A 21,493-nucleotide genomic window follows, 5' to 3' on the forward strand; every position below is an offset into this window, starting at 1 on the left:
TCTTTCTCCTTAGATGTCTCATTTGAATGCCCAGGAAATAGCAAGGTTTCTCCATTCTTGTTTGGCTGGAAATTGATTGTTTTTCTAATGCTGTTTAACCTCCAGTGTCTCTGTTTTGTTACCAACCCCAGAGCAGTTACTCCGTAGTAAACTTTGGGTACTTTCTCTTTGGATAGTTCAGCCCTTGGCCGAAGACTCACATGATACTTTTAGAGACCTTTTACATAGCTACTTATATTTCCTCTTTCTTGCCCAGCATAGTCCAGCCGCCTCATCTGTCTTGAATTCTGATCCCTGCCTCCTTGATTCAGCAGGACCACCTTACTTAGCTTAGATGATCACTTGTATGCTGGTTGGGATAATGCCTTCAAGCAGAGTGTCTGGGCAATTATGAGGTTGACTTGGGGAATTTTTCTTCTCTCAGGGATTATAGTCTTGTGCTGCCCAATTTACCAAGCCTGAAAACTCTTGCTTCATATATTTTACCATTTTGATTATTGCTTACAATGTGAGGGCTAGCTGGTGTCCGTTACTGTCTCATAGCCAAAAATGGATGATTTGGAGTACATGTCTTTATTGTTTCATGCTAAGACTTTTTCTGTCTTTTTTGTGAGTGATTCAACAAATAAAATTCTTAACCTGGGATTTGTTAGGAGAAAAAGTCTCTTTGGTAAAAAGGTACATACAGCACTTGTCTGATTTTCTAAAATTTTGTTATATAGTGTCTGATCTGTAAAGTATGATAGTTCTTACATATCTTCTCGGGGAGGACATGAGCATTCCTTTGGTTTACCTTATTTTCATCAGCATAAGTACTGATTTTATATGTGAACAGTACTTGATGAGAGATAAGTAGAAATATTAGCAGTTGGATTTTTCTTAAAACTGGAAATTAATAGTTTGGCGAGTGATCAAATAAAAAAGTCTTTTTTTCACAGACATTAATTTGTTCATCAAATATTTAGTGAGTGTCTATTTTAATTGCCGGTGTTGGCATTGTATTTGACACTGATGATGTAATGGAGAATAAAATAGGCATGGGTAGTCCCTACCTTTATTGAGCTTACATTCTAATGTGAGAGATACACAATAAAGCCAAGGAAACAACATTAAAAAAAATCACAAGTTATGGTATTTGCTAGGAGGAAAGCAAATGGAGTTCGAGGTAGAGAACGAGTTCCTACTTTGGATAGAGTGGTCACTCCTTTGAGAAGTTTATATTTTGGCTGAATGACAGAGCTAGTCTCTTTGAGGAAAAGGTGAAGTCAGTGACTGTGATTTATTTTCTGTTAACCTTCCCTGTACCTGTAAAGATACTGAGAAAAGGTATATTAGAGGAATTGAAAGAAGGTGGTAAGTATGGTTGAAGTATGAACAAGGGGAAAAAATGACAAGATTTAAATTGGGAAGGTAGTTGTAGGCTAGATCACTTAGATATCTGTAGATTTTCATCATGAGCTCAATTGCCTCTTCTTTCATCTAACCCTCAGCAGGATGACCATTTAATTTGTTGTACAAATAATGGCATACTTCTGAGTAAAAAGGAGCAGTAACTGAATGGGTGACACTGCTGACCAATGTAATCTGACTCTGTTCTGGGGAAAGCATCCTAATTGTGGCTACACATGTCTATAAATGACCTAGATAAGTGAGTACTAGCATGGGTTCTGGATGCAGACTACTGTACCTTTGTTTTTAAAATTTGTATCTATTTGAGGGAGAGGGAGAGAGAGAGAGAACGAGAAGGTGGGCACCGGGAGGGGCAGAGGAAGAGGGAAAGGGAGAATCTTTAGCACTCTGTACTGAGCACAGAACCTGACACAGGACTCAATCTCATGACGACCTGAGCTAAAACCAAGAGTCAGACAAAACCAGTGCACCATCCAGGTGCCCCAGACTACTGTACCTTTACATCTTCATTTCTACTTGCTCTGTGACCCTCAGCAAGTTCATTTCTCTGTGCCTCAGATTTCTTATTTGTAACATGGGGAAATAACACTTCATTAGGATTGTGATGAAGATTAAATAATGCATTTATGAAAACACACTGTGCCTGGTATATAGTAAGCACCCACAAGTAAATTCATTGTTTTAGCAAATATTTATTCAAAGGTGGTTGTGTACCAAGCATTTTACTAGGCACTATGGATTAAGCAGTGAACAAAACACAAAAATCTTTTCTTTCATTGGGCTTGATTTCTAGTGCAAGAGATAATAAAATAAAAGTAAAAAATAAGGTGTAAGATGGTAATAAGTACAGTGAAGCAAAAGCAAGGAAGAAAGAATGGAATAGGGAATGTGTGGGCAGCAGAGTCTATGTAAATCAAGCAATAGCTTGATCATAGTAGGCCTCACTTAGAAGATAACATCTGAGCAGGGATCTGAAGGAAGTGAGGGCTGATTCCAGGCGAGAGAATAACTCGTGCAGAGATGAAACTATTGGGGTTTTAAAACAGGGGTGACAGGAAATGGTTTATGTTTTTGAAGGATCACCACACGTGGGTAGGCAAGAGTCATAGCAGGGAAACCAGTTTAGGTTATTGTAGGTAATGGAAATAAAAGATTTAGACCCCAGGGTTATCCGAGGAGGTAGTTAGAGATGATTGGATTCTGAAACTATTTGAAGGTAGGACTGAAATGATTTGCTGCTGAGTTTGATGAGCTGTGTGAGAGAAAAAGAGGATCCAAAGATTTTTAGCCAGAGCAACTAACTAAGAATGAAGATGCCATTTACAAAAATGAGGAAGACTTATGTAAAGGAATAAATTCAGAGGTAAAGATTTGGAATTCAGCTTTGCATGTCCTGTTAGATATCCAAATATAAATGCTAGCAGTCACTATTTTTTATTAATTATTTAGTAAACATTAACTATTATAATCATTAGGTATTTATTGCTCTGTGGTGGAGTTTGCTGTTTGGTATATCTAGGATTAAAATGATGGTCAGGGCAGCCCCGGGCGTGATCCTGGAGACCCGGGATCGAGTCCCACGTCGGGCTCCCTGCATGGAGCCCGCTTCTCTCTCTGCTTGTGTCTCTGCCTCTCTCTCTCTCTGAATGAATAAATAAATCAATCTTTAAAAAAAAAATAAAAATAAAATGATGGTCAAAGAAAGATAAGTTTTTGTCCTTGTAGAAGTTACAATCTGATAAGGAAGATAAGAATTGATCAAATAATCATATTGTTGGTAGTTTTTTTTCCTTAAAATTAAAAAAGACCTTTTAAATAAGATACTTTGAAAGAAATAAAGGTGACTTAACAAAATCACAAATGTCCCTTGATATGTGAATTTGCTAGGTTCTTCTGTTCAGATAGTGAGCAATACATGTACATACCTTGAAAGTTTCTCATTTAGAGTTAGAACAAATTATTTTAAGATTTGTGTGGAATCAGAAAAGACCCCGAATAGCCAGGGGAATTTTAAAAAAGAAAACCATATCTGGGGGCATCACAATGCCAGATTTCAGGTTGTACTACAAAGCTGTGGTCATCAAGACAGTGTGGTACTGGCACAAAAACAGACACATAGATCAGTGGAACAGAATAGAGAATCCAGAAGTGGACCCTGAACTTTATGGGCAACTAATATTCGATAAAGAAGGAAAGACTATCCATTGGAAGAAAGACAGTCTCTTCAACAAATGGTGCTGGGAAAATTGGACATCCACATGCAGAAGAATGAAACTAGACCACTCTCTTTCACCATACACAAAGATAAACTCAAAATGGATGAAAGATCTAAATGTGAGACAAGATTCCATCAAAATCCTAGAGAAGAACACAGGCAACACCCTTTTTGAACTCGGCCACAGTAACTTCTTGCAAGATACATCCACGAAGGCAAAAGAAACAAAAGCAAAAATGAACTATTGGGACTTCATCAAGATAAGAAGCTTTTGCACAGCAAAGGATACAGTCAACAAAACTCAAAGACAACCTACAGAATGGGAGAAGATAGTTGCAAATGACATATCAGATAAAGGGCTAGTTTCCAAGATCTATAAAGAACTTATTAAACTCAACACCAAAGAAACAAACAATCCAATCATGAAATGGGCAAAAGACATGAACAGAAATCTCACAGAGGAAGACATAGACATGGCCAACATGCACATGAGAAAATGCTCTGCATCACTTGCCATCAGGGAAATACAAATCAAAACCACAATGAGGTACTACCTCACACCAGTGAGAATGGGGAAAATTAACAAGGCAGGAAACCACAAATGTTGGAGAGGATGTGGAGAAAAGGGAACCCTCATACACTGTTGGTGGGAATGTGAACTGGTGCAGCCACTCTGGAAAACTGTGTGGAGGTTCCTCAAACAGTTAAAAATAGACCTGCCCTACGACCCAGCAATTGCACTGTTGGGGATTTACCCCAAAGATACAAATGCAATGAAACGCCGGGACACCTGCACCCCGATGTTTATAGCAGGAATGGCCACGATAGCCAAACTGTGGAAGGAGCCTCGGTGTCCAACGAAAGATGAATGGATAAAGAAGATGTGGTTTATGTATACAATGGAATATTACTCAGCTATTAGAAATGACAAATACCCACCATTTGCTTCAACGTGGATGGAACTGGAGGGTATTATGCTGAGTGAAGTAAGCCAGTCGGAGAAGGACAAACATTATATGTTCTCATTCATTTGGGGAATATAAATAATAGTGAAAGGGAATAAAAGGGAAGGGGGAAGAAATGTGTGGGAAATATCAGAAAGGGAGACAGAACGTAAAGACTGCTAACTCTGGGAAACGAACTAGGGGTGGTAGAAGGGGAGGAGGGCGGGGGGTGGGAGTGAATGGGTGACGGGCACTGGGGGTTATTCTGTATGTTAGTAAATTGAACACCAATAAAAAATAAAAAATAAAAAAAAAGAAAGTTTCTCATTTAATTGTATCTGTTCTTAAAATTGGGTAGCTTAATTACCATAAAGGAATGAAGCTTTATGAATTCATGGAACCTAGCATTTAAAGGTATTGTGTATTTCATGAAATATTTAGGCTGTTGGGAATTTTCTCATTTTTTTCCCATTAAAAATGTTATGCTTTTACTTTTTGTCAGCTAAACATCATTTTGTTTTATAACTAAAATCTTTTTTTTAATAACTAAAATCTTAATAATAGAATATAGTATGATCCATTGTTTACCTTTCTCTCACAAAATTATTTTCATGTTTTAAAAAAATCTACAGGTTCGTCATAAAGCATCACAGAAGGTGTATGCTATGAAGCTTCTTAGTAAGTTTGAAATGATAAAAAGATCAGATTCTGCTTTTTTCTGGGAAGAGAGAGATATTATGGCCTTTGCCAACAGTCCCTGGGTGGTTCAGGTAAGCACACAGACCTTTACAAATTTATTTCCCCCCTTTTTTTTTAATTAAAATTCAGTTTGCCACCATATAGTATAACAACACCCAGTGCTCAGTTTATTTCCCTTTATTGTGTTTATCATTCATAAAATATGATTTTTTATACTTAAAGTCCTATAACTCACATAGTAACAATGCAGTCATTTTTACTAAGCTCGGATTCAATATACTTGTTTAATGTTCCTAAATAGTATGTCATATAGACATGACATGTAATACTTAAATGGTGTATGAAAGCAAGTATTTGCAACTTTTAAAGAATTCCTTTGTGAACAATTTGATTGGTTACCAGTATGCTGCTATTCCCTGCCTACACTCTCTTGTGATTTACATAATAGGAACAATAATAAGCCTGTCTCAAAAAACCCAAAACTTCCTACAATAAAAATTTTGAAAATTTTCCCATAGTCATTTATATATTACCTATAAGACAGTATTGTGCTTCCTAATTCAGCCTCTTGACTGTAAAGTAAGGAATTTATGGTTGTATCTTATGTCCCTTTCAATTATACTCCTCATTAACTTTGCTTCTCTGAAGGTGTATTTATACTAATACCTAATTCTGCACACATTTTTGAACAAATATCATAAGATTAGAGATGTACCAATGCATGTTCAGAATGTTACCTTAAATGATTTGAGGGTTTGATAATCTTGCTTGTGGAAGGCAATTTGCAGGTAAAAAATTTGCCACATAGATGACTATGTAATTTAAAAGCTCATTATTACTTTTTTAATGATGTTGAGCCCCAGTGCTTTCTCTCTACTTAATTTTTTTTTATTGTTGCTAGTGAATAAAAGTTCTGATATGTGTAGCTAAAACTAAAGTTTTTGTAGCAAATTATATATCATGATAATTTAATTAAGGAATGGTGGTAATAAATTATTCCACTTTTAGCTTTAAATTGCTTTCATAGTAAAGAATCATTGCCTTTTCTAGTTTATCGTTTCATACACTGATGTATTTGATCTTTAATTCAGCTAAGTGGACCTTTATAAAGTGTTCATTGAGATAAAGAGTTAATGGATCTTTGGAAGCCTGTCAACAGTGAAACCTTGTAAATTGAAAAAATAACATTATAATTCTGGCTTTTATTTGTTTATCTCTATGGTAAAGGATATTCCATGCACCATCATTGTATTTGTATGTTTGAAATGTATAACTTTGTGGGGAAACTTGTCAAAATGACTGACTTATTTCTATTTTTTGATTGAATTTAGTGATTTTTCAATATATTTATAGAGTTTTACTGTATTTATATTAGTATATTTTTAAAGCTTCAATATATTTATAGAACATTTTGGTGCCTCAAAAAAGAAACCCAGAATCAATTGGCATTTATTCTCTAATCCTCCCTGTCTTCAACTCCTGGCAACCACTAATCTGCTTTCTGTGTATGTGGATTTGCCTATTAAGGGTATTTCGTGTAAATGGGATCATACAATATGTGATCTTTTGTGATATCTTTTTTCATTTAGCATAATGTTTTCAGTATTCATTCATGGTATAGCATGTATCAGCCCTTCATTTCTTTTTATGGCTGAATAATCGTCTGTTGTATAGATATCCCACATTTTATTTGTTCATCAATTAATAGACACCTAGGTTGTTTCTATTTTTTGGCTATTGTGAATAATGCTGCTATGAATTCTTTCACATGGATTTTGGTACATATGTTCACACATTTGTGTTAGGAATCTGTACCTTGCAGTGAAATTAATGGGTTATAGGATATGCCTGTAATCAATTTTGGTAGATTATTCCTAACAGTTTACCAAATCTCAGTGCTTATTTTTTTTATTACTGTTCAATATTTAAACGGATGAAGGCCCTCATACTTTGTTACAGCACTCTTTTTGGAGATGGCTCTTACCTTTCTTACATAAATTATGATACAACATAAATCTTTGACCTATCGTATTTGACACATAAGATACATTCTTAGTGTGATTTGAATTCCATAGATGAATGTTGGCGTATTTAAAAAACTTATTTGCTGATAGAGAAGACTTTTTTTTAAAGCCATCTGTTATATTCAGTTTGCTGTGTTGCCTGTTTTTCTAATGTCCATACTTTCATGGTGAACACCTCCTTACTTTTCTGTACAGTTTCACATACCCAAGTTGGTGTGTACCCTTGAATACTTCCAGTTTACTTTTAGATTTTTTTTTTTTTTTTTTTTTTTTGGTAAAGAGTTTATTTATGAGAGAGACACAGAGAGAGACATAGGCAGAGGGAGAAGCAGGCTCCCCACAGGGAGCCTGATGGCAGACTCCATCCCAGAACTCTGGGACCACGTCCTGAGCCAAAGGCAGGAGCTCAGCCCATGAGCCACCCACGCATCCCTACTTTTAGCTTTTTTAAAATTTAAGTTTAGGTATCTTCTTTAATCCTCTCAATCTAGTTTCCTTCCTGTTTTCCTTTTTGTCTCATGAGTTTATTTGTTGAAGAAACCTGGTTTTTGCTGATTACATCCTTGTGTAGTTTAACGTGTTCCTCTCTTGTTTGTATTTTTTGAGTTGCTAACTGGAGATAGAGGATCAGAATCAGGTGTGATTTTTGGGAGAGTGTCAGGACAACTTCAAGGATAGTGTTTTGTTCTATTAGGAAGCTAATGTCTGCTTAATTCTCTGTTATTTTACTAGCTATTTGTGCATAAATCCCAGGTCCATTAATTTATTAGGGATTTTAAAAATGGTGATATTCCAATCCTTACACCCTAACCCTGAGCCATCCTTTTTTTATTATAGTGACTGGAATAATTCTATAAAGAAAATATTCCCCATTTACTATTTGGTTATCCAGTAGTACAATTCACAGAGGGACAGGATAAATACTTTATTCTTTCCGTGTGTTTACTAGTTTTCAAAGTAAGGAATTAATTTCCTTTTATCCTTAAAGGTGAACAGTTTTGGGGGGAGTTACCAGTTGAACTTAACAGACTTAAAACCTATTTGATGTGTTTTAGTCCTTTGAGTATATTATTGATGCTCAAATTGTGACACCTTTGGCAAATGACATCCTGTTCAGGTTGGTTCCTGAGTCCTTTGGACATAGATGTAGCAGCCTTTGATACTTACTCTCTGATATAATGGGATGTTCCAGACCAATCTTGTACATTTTCTGTCCTTGACATGGTGGATTAATTGTGCTTTAGGTTCATCTTTTATACGCATGTGAATATTTCCTTAGAATAGATTCCTAGCATTGGAGTTACTAGGTCATATAGTGTGCACATTTGACATTTTGATAGTGCCAAATTGCTGTGTAGAAAAAAGATTTTAACAAGTCTATATTACTCTAATTGTTTATCATTTTTATTTCACTACATTTTTAGCCGATACTGGATATTATTTAAAATTTTTGTTGGTTGCATCCTCAAGTAAAAAAGATGTTACTGTGCTAGGTTGCATTTTCTTGGTTAATTCTGAGGTTCAGGACATTTCATATGCTTGTTAGTAATTTGTATTCTTTCATTGCTTATCCCATTTTTCTATGTGTTGTTTTGCTTTTTAAAAATTTATTTATTAGAATACTGATAGACCTTGTATATTAATCCTGTGTTACATATGTTGGAAATCTATTCTCTTGGACTGTTATTTGTTCCTTACTGAGTTTTTAAATATAGATCTAATCAATTCTATTTATACTATATTTTGATTCTTGCTGGGGAATACCTTCCCTAGCCCAGTATTATGAAAACATTCTTTTATACTTACACTTTTTTATATTTTAATTTTGGGAGGGGCAGGAGTCTGAGTCACTAGGAACTTATATTTTTATATGAAGTAAGATTTGTTTTTCCCAAATAGGCAGCCATTTTTCCCAATGCTGTTTATAGAAAAGCCTGTCTTTTTCCCATGAAGTAAATGAAATGTTCTTTATATCATATACTAATTTACCATATACACATGAATTTCTTTTAACTCTGTTCTATTAATTTGATTTGTTATTTCTTCCTGCACTAAAATAACATTGTTTAAATTTCTGTAGTTTTTCATATATTTTGGTATTTGGTAGGGGGCCAGTCTTTTCACGGATGTCTGTCTGTCTCCCTCCCTCCCTCCCTCCCTCCCTTCCTTCCTTCCTTCCTTCCTTCCTTCCTCCCTCCCCTCCCACCCCCCCACCCCCCGCAGGAGGAGAGGGAGACGCAGACTCCCTGCTGAGCAGAGAGCCTGACTCAGGGCTTGATCCCAGGACCCTGGGATCATAACCTGAGCCAAAGGCAGACTCTTAACTAGACCTCCTCAATGGCAGAGTTTAATGGATTTTTGAAACATGGATATTTGCTTTACACTTACATTCAGGTCAGAAAAATGCTGTTGGAACTGTGGGACTGTAGTTTGAGCTCAGAAAATACATCCATTGCCAATTTGTATAGAAGTGGAAATCTCACTTCTGATTTTGATAGCATGGAAAGCATAAAAAGTTTCATGTTTGATGTTGTCATTAAAAATTTAAATTAAAAAAAAATTTAAATTTTATGGGGTGCCTTGGCTCAGTCAGTTAGGCGTTGACTCTAGGTTTTGGCTGGGGTCATGATCTCAGGATGGTAGGATTGAGCCCTGCCTCCAGCTCCATGTTTAGTGGGGAGTCTGCTTGGGGTTCTCTCTCCTTCTCCCTCTGCTCTTTCCTCTTTTGCTTGCACCTACTCTCTCTCTAAAATAAATAAATAAATTTTTAAAAAGTGTAAATTTTGCATATAAGTGCTATTTACCTTGTCATTTTAGGTTGTATTAATTAAGAAACGTTAATTAAGAAAGTTATCAAGCCTGCTTCTAAAACTAATTTAGAAAGCCTTTCAGTGTTCCATAGTAGTAGTTGAGAGTAGTCTTGATCGGACAGATTTCAGTCTCAGCTCTAAGATTGCAATGAAATTTTACCAGTGCCAAGCCACTGAACTGCTGTGTGGTAGAGTGAGGATATTCAGCATCTATTTCTGACAAAAAATTCACAGAACAGATAATGATAGTTGTTAAGTCCACAAGAGCAAATAGCAACCATTAATACTGCTCATTTATTTATTACACGAGAGATTCAAATATATTTTCCACTGAGTACTTATTGATCGGTATTACAGAGAATAAACAGATTTTAAGTATCACACATTTTCACAAGCTTTGTAGATTAATCCAGTGAAGCCTTTTTCTGTTCCACATATATTTTTACCATCATCGTTTGTAAACACACCTTACCAAATTCTAGCTTAGGTTGTACTCAATTAGTGTTTTCTCAACTTCTTTGAAACTGTTTTTGTCTGTAGTTCATCTGTGCAGACTGTTTATAGAGGCTAATTCTTTACTCACATCAAGCTTGGCACTTACTTCTCCAATAACGGGTAATGACTGCATGGTATTAGTAACATCTGTTGGCTCATCAAGAGCCGAGGAAAACCACTGAAAATCATTCGCCTTGTTTTGAAATTGACTACTGATATTGCCACCAGTGTCCTCAACTCTTTGAGCAGCTGTTTTTGAAAGACAGTCTTGCGTTGAGTTTTCTCTAGACGAATTTCTTCAGCTGATGCAATCAAACACAACTAAATTCACCATTGGTAAATATCTGTTCTTGCTTGCCTAATAAATAAGCCATCTGGAAACGTTGTCTTACATACATTTAGCAAATTTTAACATTTTTCCATTGTTAATTTTAATCTTTTAATTTTGAAAACATTACGAGAATCCTTGAAATACTTGATGTACTCCTACCCAGTCTTTTCTCCCTTTTTTTCTTCTGAAAGATAGCTGTTGTCCTAAAACTCAGTGTATTGTTTTACTGTACTCAATCCCTCCATTTCTTTCCTGATTAGATCTTCTGTCAACCTCTTATTTTCCCACTTGATTTTTGACTAATTCAAGTTTTTATTTATCTGTTTATTATCTGTTTATTATCTGTTTATTATCTGTATATTATCTGTTTATTATCTGTTTATCTGTTTATCTGTTTATTTATTACTATCTATGTAAATTTTTTAGTGTTAAGATTTTTTGTTTTATTTACAAAATAACACTTTTTTTTGCTTTTCTTTTTAATTATTTTCTTCTTTTTTATTTTATTTTATTTATTTTATTTTTTTATTTTCTTCTTTTAAAAAAATTTCTTAGCTCTGTTTTCGTGGGTTTATATTGTTCTTTTCTAGTTTCTTTATGTGCCTAATTTTTATTTTACAATTACAGAGAATTGTAAATACAATTACAATTATTTGTCTTAATTTTCCAATGCAGGTATCTTTTTAAATATTTGATAGTGAAAGGATAAAGAGAGATACCTATAAATGCATTTGAAGTTATAAATTTCCTTCTTGAGTTCTGCTTTAATTTTATCATGCTTTTTTAAAAAAATGATTTTATTTATGATATACACATAAATACTTAAAACAGGTGCAGAAAGATTTATCACAAAGCAAACACCCATGTATTCACTACCCAGGTCAAAAAATAAACATTGCCATAATAAGTCCAGAGGTTCTCTTGTACTCTTTCCCAATCACTGCATTCATGTATTCCTCCCAGAATAGCCACTCTTCTGCCTTTATTGGTAATCATTTCCTTGCTTTTCTTTCGAGTGTACCACCTAAATCAGCACTCAGGGCCTATAGTTTTCCTGCTTATTGAACTTTTTTTTTTTCTTATTGAACTTTATATGCGGTATCACTGAATATCTCTCTTCTTTTGTATCTAGCTTTTTTGTTCAACATTATATTGGCATGAGTGATCTACATTGCTACAATTTAATAATTTCATTGCTGTGTTTTATTCCATTATATGTATTTACCATAATTTGTTGGTATATTTCAAAATTTTGTTACAAGTAATGTAAGTGTTCTTGTACTTATTTCTGTTGGGTTTATTCCTAGGAATGGCATTTTGGGGTACTTAAATCAATCTCAGTAGGTGGTGACAGCTTCTTTTTCAATGTGGTTATAGAAGTTTAGTTTATAAGTTCCCTTTGTCCTTGTCAGCACTTGGTATTATCAGTTTTAAAATTTTTGGTCATTTTTGTGCATGCAGATTGGTGTCTCAGAGTAGTTTAAATTCATCTTTCTCTAATGACATTTCATACCTTTTCATCTTTGAATATCTTTTTTTTTGTGAAATACCTGCTTAATTCTTCATCTGTTGATTTAAAATAACTGATTTGTAGGGATTCTTTTTATTTAAGTGTAAGTTCTTGGTTTTGTTCTGTTTTCCCTATGAGTTTGTAGAAACCTTTCCTGTTTGCATTGCTTGCTTCAAGGGTGTGGTTTGGGATATGTTGGGAATGTACAAATAACTTATAGATTTGTGGTTCCTATGTATCTGGGGGGGGGTGTCAGTAGCAATTTAGCTTGGTGTGATTTCTCTGGTCCCAATGTCACTGCTTTAGTCTGGGTGCCAGTAGCACTGCCCCTTGCTGCTTATTAACAATATGATAGGGGATAGGAGAGGAACAGGCCCTGTTGTAGATGTGTTCACCAGGGACTCACTCTTGTACAGTGCTCTGGTGCTTACTCCCTGTGCTTACAGCCATTGAATGTGGTATCATTGAAATTTTTCTCAACTGCTCCTGCCTCTTCAGCTTTCTTCTTTGTAAATTACGTGCAGTAGCTTGCTTTGTTTTCAGAAAGCTGTTTTTTTTTTTTAAACTATGAATTCTTCTGTCATTCTTTCACCTTTTATGTCCCTCGTTCTGTTTCTCTTTTAAAATATCTCTATTTAAATAGATTCTTGTGTTTTCTAAGAAAGAAAATGATTCATTTATGTATATTTTGTCAGCATGCAGAAGTAACCATATAAAAAGTTTTGTCTCATACCTGTTTTCCATTAGAGATGTCCAAATCTAAAATCAAAGATTTCATAAAATTCAACCAAAATTCTTTTGGTTGTAAAATACCTTGTATTTTTCAATAGTAATAATTGTTTTGGATTTTGTCCCATTTAAACTTTAGATTTTCTTTCTTTCCTAAAAACTTTTTTTTTCTCTTCTTGTTTTGTTTTACAGCTCTTTTGTGCTTTTCAAGATGATAAGTATCTGTACATGGTAATGGAGTACATGCCTGGTGGAGATCTTGTAAACCTTATGAGTAACTATGACGTGCCTGAAAAATGGGCCAAATTCTATACTGCTGAAGTTGTTCTTGCTCTGGATGCCATACACTCCATGGGCTTAATTCACAGAGATGTAAAGCCTGACAACATGCTCTTGGATAAACATGGACATCTAAAGTTAGCAGATTTTGGCACATGTATGAAGATGGATGAAGTAAGTAATAAGTACAAAAAAAAAAAGCTAGTTTTTAAAAACAAAAATAAAAGAAACTTCAAATCTTGACTTTATAGTTTTAAACAAAGATAAATTTAGTTTTGCTGTGTAGTGACTTAAACAAAATAAAACTTTTTTTTTTTTTCACTGATCATTCATCTAGCTACAGAGTGCTTTATTTCTTATATAGTACTAGATTTGGCAAATATAAGGGACATACGGATACAGATAACTTAGATATCTCCCCATAGAATGGTGACAAGTAATTGCTATCAATTAAAACTAGCTCATGTGCAAAATGATCCAGGTGAAGAATAGGACACAAAATATGAATTAAAGGTATATGAATATTATGTCCATCACCATTATTTCTGTATTTTTCCTTTAAAAAAATGAGGTAAGAAGTTTATGTTATACTGTCTGCTACCAACCCTATCTGCATCAACCATATCGAGTAAATTTAAGGCCATCATCTATTGTGTACTTTACCTGTTGAACAATTCACATTATAATTAATAGATTCAGTAGTTTTAACCTCACAGCCAATTATGATGTTGATTTATTTTTGTTTCAAAATTTATATCTCACCTTTTTCTCTGTAAGTATACTATATATAATTTCTGGCAGTAATTCCTGATGGGGAGAATAATTTTATTTTTATTTTTTTATTTTTATTTTTTTGTTTCCCTGTTGGATCTGGAGGGTAACTTACATGTATCAGACTCTAAGTGTTAATTATGTTGACAGCAAACTAGATATTTGTGTGGTTTTTATAACCTTCCAGTGTGCTTATATATCTAATCATATTTCTTAACAAAAATACCTTTTTTTTTAACTTTGTAAAAAATTTTTTATTTACATTCAATTAATTAACATATAATGTATTAGTGGTTTCAGAGATAGAGGTTAGTGATTCATCAGTCTAATACAACACCTGGTGCTCATCATATCACGTGCCCTCCTTAACGTCCCATCACCCAGTGACCCCATCCCCCAACCCTCCTCCTCTCCAGTGACCCTCAGTTTGTTTCCTGTGATTGAGTCTCTTATGATTTGTCTCCCTCTCTGATTTTGTCTTGTTTTATATCTTATTAAGATGTTTATTTTTAATTAAGTTGATTTTCTTTTCTCTTTACCTCTTATTCATGTCACCCATGTGACGCTTTTATAAATCATACTGTCTTCATCAGCATTCTGTATTCTTCCAAGCTCAGCTCAGATTTTACCTCATTTGGAAAGTTCTTCCTGATAATCCTAATCTGACTCTCCTATAATAATAATAATCACTATAATCTAATAATCACTCTGGTAATGTTTTTAGTTATTTAGAATTTGTGCTGTGTTCATAGGCTGTTTTCATGTATCTAGGTTTGTATGCTGTGTTTGCTCAAGTAAAACTTAACATTCCTTTCTTCTTTGGTCTTCTTCATGTATATGTCACTGTGTCCATGTTCTGCATACATCAGTCAGTGTTTAATAGATAGAGCATTTGTCCCTAAAGCTCCCTCTTGTGGTGTTTATCATACTACAGTGTGAAATGGTTAGTAGTAAAAATTATCTTTAATTAAAATACAGTATAAAAAATTTTCTAATAGAATGCTAAACTTTTTTTATGTCTCTTGTGCATAATGAGTGATGTTTATGTGCTGTGGTTCCATGAGTGTATTCTGATTTTAATTAAATCAAAAACTTTTGGGAGGATGTAGAGAAGTCACACTATGTTTTTAGGGTAGGTAGTGATGGTTAGGGAGAAAAGGGTATAGAGTGTGAGGAACAGGACAGAATATGGTTTTTCTAGAATAATTTTATAAGCATATAAGTAAATACTAAATTTAGCAATTTAAATCTCTTACATTGTCTCTTTATAAGACAAAGTAAAATGTGGCTTATATAATTTTATTTGCTATTTTTTCAAGTACATATAGCTCAGCTAATAATCCTGCTTGGTTCATCACTTATTGTCATTAGTAGTCAACAGAAAGACTTCATCTAGTTATTTTATGATATTTTCCCCCTTTTCATTTCAGTCTCATTTTCTCTTTCCCTAATAGACAGCTACTGTCATGTTTTTACTATAAGTTCTTGCAGGCTATTAATTTAACGTACATGTGTATAAATTAGAAATAGTATAATAATATAGATGTCATTTTTTTTTTACTTCTTTTCACTCAACATTGTTTTGTATCTATTCTGATATATGTAAATTAGCTCATTCCATCCCAGTGTTCCATAGGATTTATCTAGTAGTTTTACTTATTCCTCCTTGTGTTGGATTCCTAGGCCACATCAGCAACCTGCTACCAAGAGTACTGTGTTGAATGTAGTTAAACATATATGTTGAATATCTTCAGACATGTCCCATGTGTGTTCAGACAAGGGTTTTCTCTAAATATACACTTATACGTGGGACTTCTGACTTAGAAGATACATAAGTAAAGTATTACTGACCTCCAGAATGGCTGTAAATGTTATAACCTCTTGTTAACAGTTGAGTGCATTAGAGATCGTGTCTCTCCATGTTCTTACTCAACTTTCCTATTATTCATTCTCTAAATCTTACCAATTCCATTGGTATAAGGTAATAGTTTTTTAAAATTTTATTTTATAATTAATGATGTCAAACTTTTTTCATATAATTGTTAGTCCTTTATCTCATAAATTACTTGTGTATCTTTTAACCTTTTTAAAACCAACTTGTTGATGTGCAGTTATTCCTTATATAATCTCAGTAGTGATTCCACAGATAATGCTCATGTTAGCTTTGCATTTGTGTCTGTTTGAACAGCAATTCTTAATTTTGATGTAAATATATATTTTTTTAAATACTGAAGTTGAAAGAAAGAAAGAAAGAAAGAAATGCTGTAGTTTAAAAAATGTTGTTTTACCCAAGACCTCTATTCTGTAAAACTAATGATGAGAACAACTATGTTGAAGAACAAAGGTTTTTTTTAATTAAAAGCTATAGTACATAGAATTTATAATTTTGTTATGTTAACTGTTAATGTGAATAGTACTATTGCAAGTTTCAAGTTCATCACATTATTGGCCTTGGTTTGATTATTGTTATGGTCTCAAAGCTGTTAGAAATGTTCTAGTCTTGTTCTCATTCATCTGCATATCATAGAAGGGATCAGCAAACTGGAGTGCAAGGCCAGATCTGACCTGTGGCTTGGTTTTGTATAGCTCCTGTACTGAAAATGTCCATTTTTTTTTTTTTGAAAATGTCCATTTTTAAAAGATGGTTTAAGATATGTGCCCACAAGTCCTAAAGTACTTATTAAATATCACTAAAATATTTCCTGGCCTTTTATAGAAAAGTTTCCTAATCCTTTATCTACAATATAGACAGAGTTCTCAAATTACTTTTTAGCTCTTCTGGCTGTGAATAAATGCAAAAATAAAATACAACTAAAAATTATTACCTACAAGGACTAAAATAATTTGTTACTATTACATTTAATTAAGAGTACTGGTTTATGTCAGTAAGTTCTCTCATTAATAAATTGTGGTTTTATTTTAGTTTCCTAAATGCTGCTATTCTTTTTCTTTCTGAAAAAAATATGTAGATATGAGTGAGTGTCACAGTGTAGTATATTTACATATAAATGTGTCTCAGTGATAGCCTAGAAGTACTGCTATTTAAAATTGCTTGCTTAATTAGGTAAATAGAGTTTTGTCTTTGCTTGTCATTATGCATTTCATAGCCACCCTTACCACCTTTTTTTTTTAAAAAAAGATTTTATTTATTCATGAGAGACCAGAGAGAGAGAGAGAGACAGACAGACACAGAGACAGGCTTCATGCAGGGAGCCTGATGTGGGACTTGATCCTGGGACTCTAGGATCATGTCCTGGGCCGAAGACAGGTGCTCAACTACTGAGCCACCCAGGCGTCCCCACCTTTAACACCTTTTAGGGCACATTTTATATTACTATTTTAGGTTACCTTAAAATAATATAAAGTTTTATTCCTTAATATTCTAATGTATACTATTTGATTAAATTGAGGCTGTACTTCTTTTAAAGTGAATTGGTAAATTGTTAATGTTCTAACCCTTCTACAGGTGACACCAGGTTGTAAAATGGAGACATTTCTACTTGTGTTTCTGGAAAAAAAAAAACCTATTTTCTGCAAAATTATACATCGAAAAGAACTGGTTTATGGGAGCAATAGGGAAAGACCATTCAAAAACTATGAGCTTTTTAACCACAGCCCTAATAAAAGTAATAATTGTTACCCCAGGAGATAACTAGAATTACAGGCAGCTTTTTGTGCCTTGGGCACGGTATAGTGCAAATGGACAAGGACTTATAAACCAGTTGGACTGTTTTTTAGATAGAACAAAGAAGAAGCAGGACTTAGCACTAGCTGAGATTTTTATAAGGTGAAGGATATGCCTGTTTGAGAAAGGAGCCCCTACTGCTAGCCCCTGCATCCTTGATCATTAAAATGAACTGACTCCTGCCTGGGTAGCAGTCCAGTCAAGCGGAGGCTCCTAATGCTTCTCTGATAATTAAGAATTCCAGTTACAATTTTTTTTCCGCTTTCACAGGAAGCATTTAGAATAGTGTCTTTTGGACAACCTCAAGATTTATGATTGACCTGTTTTGTGTTTTCATTGAATCTCTCCGTTTATAATATTTTGCCCATTATAAAACACCAGATATATTTTAGCAAATAAACATTTAATCTTAATCATTTAAAGTACCCATGAGGAAGCTTTTGAAGATGCTTACCTCTTTATGTTGCTCTCCTGTTAAAACCCTTCTGTAGATTTGTCATCTGTTGAGGAAAGTTCAAATTCCTTAGCTTGTCATAGGATCCCTCTGTTTCACCCTCATTCTTTATCATTTGACCTTTTGTGCCATATGGTTCACGGGTCTCAAATTACATGTAGTTTTTATGCAATGAAATCAATTTCATGATTCTTGGACTTCAGATATATTGTTGAATACAGTTTTCTTGGCAGGTTTCTACTCATACCTTAAAACTCAGTGTAGAGCTTGCTTATCTTGGCTCCTTAGGTTGACTGCTTATGTCCTTTAGATATGCCCTCTTTTTGGATCATTTTCTTATTTTTTAACACTATAAGTTGTTGAAGACTTACTTGTCTTCTATTTTTATCTGTCCCAGCTTTGGAATCAGTCACTTCTCCAAGAAACATTTTTTTTTAAAGGTTTTTTTTTTTTTTAAGGGTTTTTTTTGTTTGTTTGTTTGTTTGTTTGTTTTTTAAGATTTTTATTTATTTCCTTGACAGAGAGAGAGCATGAGTGGGCAGGGTGGGAAGGCAACAGAGGAAGAAACAGACTCCCTCCCAAGGCAGGAGCCTGACACAGGGCTCTATTTCAGGACTCTGTCCCAGGACCCTGAGATCATGACTTGAGCCAAAGGCAGACAGACACTCAACCAACTGAGCCACCCAGGTGCCCCCAGAGTTCTTTTATTCAAGAATGGTATTTAGAAATCAGTATTTGAACACTAGATATGCTTATTGCTCCTCAAGTACCATTATTTCTAGGCCTTGTCAGCAGACACATGTATCATGAATCTACTATATGTGCTAGTCCATTTGCACACACATGTTCATGTTTAGTTTTGTACTTACCTGCTTGTATATATAGGGTATTAAAAATCATGAGTTCATACTGATACTTCTAATTCTTGTCCTATACCACAGGGTTCATTCTAGTCTTCTTCCTTTTTTTGGTAATTTCTTTTGTAGTTAGTGAGAAATCTGGATCTCATTATCTACAGTATATTTACTTGTTCAACTGTAGGGGACACACAAAATTATTTCAGAGTTAACATTTTTTTTTCTTAATAACTGTTTGGGGACATCTGGGTGACTCTGTGGTTGAGCATCTATCTGCCTTTGGCTTAGGGTGTGATCCCTGTCCAGGGATAGAGCCCCGAGATCGAGCTGCATCTGGCTCCCTGCGAGGAACCTGCTTCTCCTTGTATGTCCTGGCCTCTCTCTGTGTCTCTCATGAATAAATAAATAAATATCTTTGATTAAAAAAATAATAACTGTTGGTTTATCCAGCCTCCAAACTAGGCTCTCTGTAATCTTAATTACAATTTATTTTTTTATTTTTATTTTTTATTTTTTTTAAGATTTTATTTATTTATTCATAGAGACAGAGAGAGAGAGGCAGAGACACAGGTAGAGGAGAAGCAGGCACCATACAGAGAGCCTGACGTGGGACTCCATCCCGGGTCTCCAGGATCACGCCCTGGGCTGCAGGCGGCGCTAAACCGATGCGCCACCAGGGCTGCCCTCTTTTTTTTTAAAAAATTTTATTTATTTATTCATGAGAGACAGAGAGAGAGAGACACAGGCAGAGACACAGGCAGAGGGAGAAGCAGGCTCCATGCAGGGAGCCCAGCAAGGGACTCTATCCGGGGTCTCCAGGATCAGGCCCTGGGCAGGAGGCGGTGCTAAACTGCTGAGCCACTCAGGCTGCCCAATTACAGTTTCTTTTGAAAACAATTTTTCCTTTCTCTTTAATTCTTTCCCCAGATCACTACTTTTAAGATCACATTTTGTACTTCCCTTGCAACTACTTAGTAGTGTAAGAAAGAAACAAAAGATGTTGATTTGTTTGGAATTCCTGTGGAGTTTACCACTTTTTCCTTCTTCCATTGATGAAGCCTTCTGTATTTTAGAGTTGAAAAATTATCCCTGATTTCTTGTAATCTGGACACTTTAAGGCACTTCGTAATACACTTACCTCCAGTCCTCCCAAAGTTATCAGCAATGAAGTTCTTTTGGTAGCAATTTGTAGTTACTGTTTATATGGTAATAAATGAATTAGTTGCATTTATATGTGTATGTTTTTACATGCAACTGTTTTTCTTTATCTTTGCTTTTTACCAGACAGGCATGGTGCATTGTGATACAGCAGTTGGAACACCTGATTATATTTCACCTGAGGTTCTCAAATCACAAGGGGGTGATGGTTACTATGGGCGAGAATGTGATTGGTGGTCGGTGGGTGTTTTCCTTTTTGAGATGCTGGTGGGTAAGTAAATATTTTAACTAGTTCTTTTTTCAAAATCTATCTCTCATAACATTAGTTTTACACCAAGAATTTGAGAATATAAGGAAATTAGTTGTGTCCCATGAAAGAAGTAGGTATTTTTTAAAACTTTGAATTAGTTGTATCATATATGACAGATTATTAACTGGAAAATTAAAGCCAAGTTGTACTGGCACAGTAATTTAGTGGAATATAAAAGGAATAAAAGTATATTGATAGGAAACAATCCTTCAGTAGGCCTTTTTGTATGAAGAAAATGTTAGAGCAAGAAGCAAGTTTACTGAAAAAAAAAAAAAAAAAAAAGGAAGCAAGTTTACTGGTGCTGTGGGCCTCTAAGACTTTCTTGATCAATCGTGTTTGTTGTAAATATTTAAGTATAAGGCTGTTAATATTTGTTCCAATAATAGAGAACTAAAAGTATTCTTTAGTTTTTGTAATTACATTATATAATTGACTTTTGTCAACTGTATTTCTGTTTATTACTTGCATTTACATATGGTTTTCATTCTAGTAAAATAAATCATAGTTTTTGACCATTTGATTATTGGTAAAAGTACTCTATAATTGTATTTCATTATCAAAAAACTCAGAAGCAAATTTAACAGTTTCTTTTACTTTGCGCAAATCAAAATTTGAAAGATTCAGGTATTTCAAAACTTTTCTTTACGTAATAGATTTTATTCTTAAGATTTCCCTTTCCTAAGTTATGAGGTCACAAAAATATCTTCTGGCTAAGGAAGCCAATGACTGAATCATCTGGCTTGGGAATGAGGACAGATATAGCCAAATCTGTTTTCTGAGGCAAGTGTGATAAGGCTAATAACATTATATGA

At 34.4% G+C, this 21,493-nt stretch overlaps 1 protein-coding gene across 13 annotated transcripts in view; it reads left to right on the forward strand.

Moving 5' to 3' along the window:
• The window catches only part of ROCK2 (Rho associated coiled-coil containing protein kinase 2), a 141,435-nt gene that overhangs the window by 75,717 nt on the left and 44,225 nt on the right, over positions 1-21,493 (forward strand). For all 13 annotated transcript variants that reach the window (XR_013349773.1, XR_013349774.1, XR_013349772.1 and 10 more), the window contains exons 4-6: positions 5,202-5,339; positions 13,360-13,620; positions 20,498-20,642. Coding sequence is in view for 7 of the 13 variants with exons in the window: in XM_077844117.1 (XP_077700243.1) it covers positions 5,202-5,339; positions 13,360-13,620; positions 20,498-20,642 (544 nt within the window). In the remaining 6 variants the exon portion in view is untranslated. The remainder of the gene's footprint in view (positions 1-5,201; positions 5,340-13,359; positions 13,621-20,497; positions 20,643-21,493) is intronic.

The sequence above is a fragment of the Canis aureus genome, chromosome 12 (genome assembly GCF_053574225.1).
Source record: "Canis aureus isolate CA01 chromosome 12, VMU_Caureus_v.1.0, whole genome shotgun sequence".
NCBI lineage: Eukaryota > Metazoa > Chordata > Mammalia > Carnivora > Canidae > Canis > Canis aureus.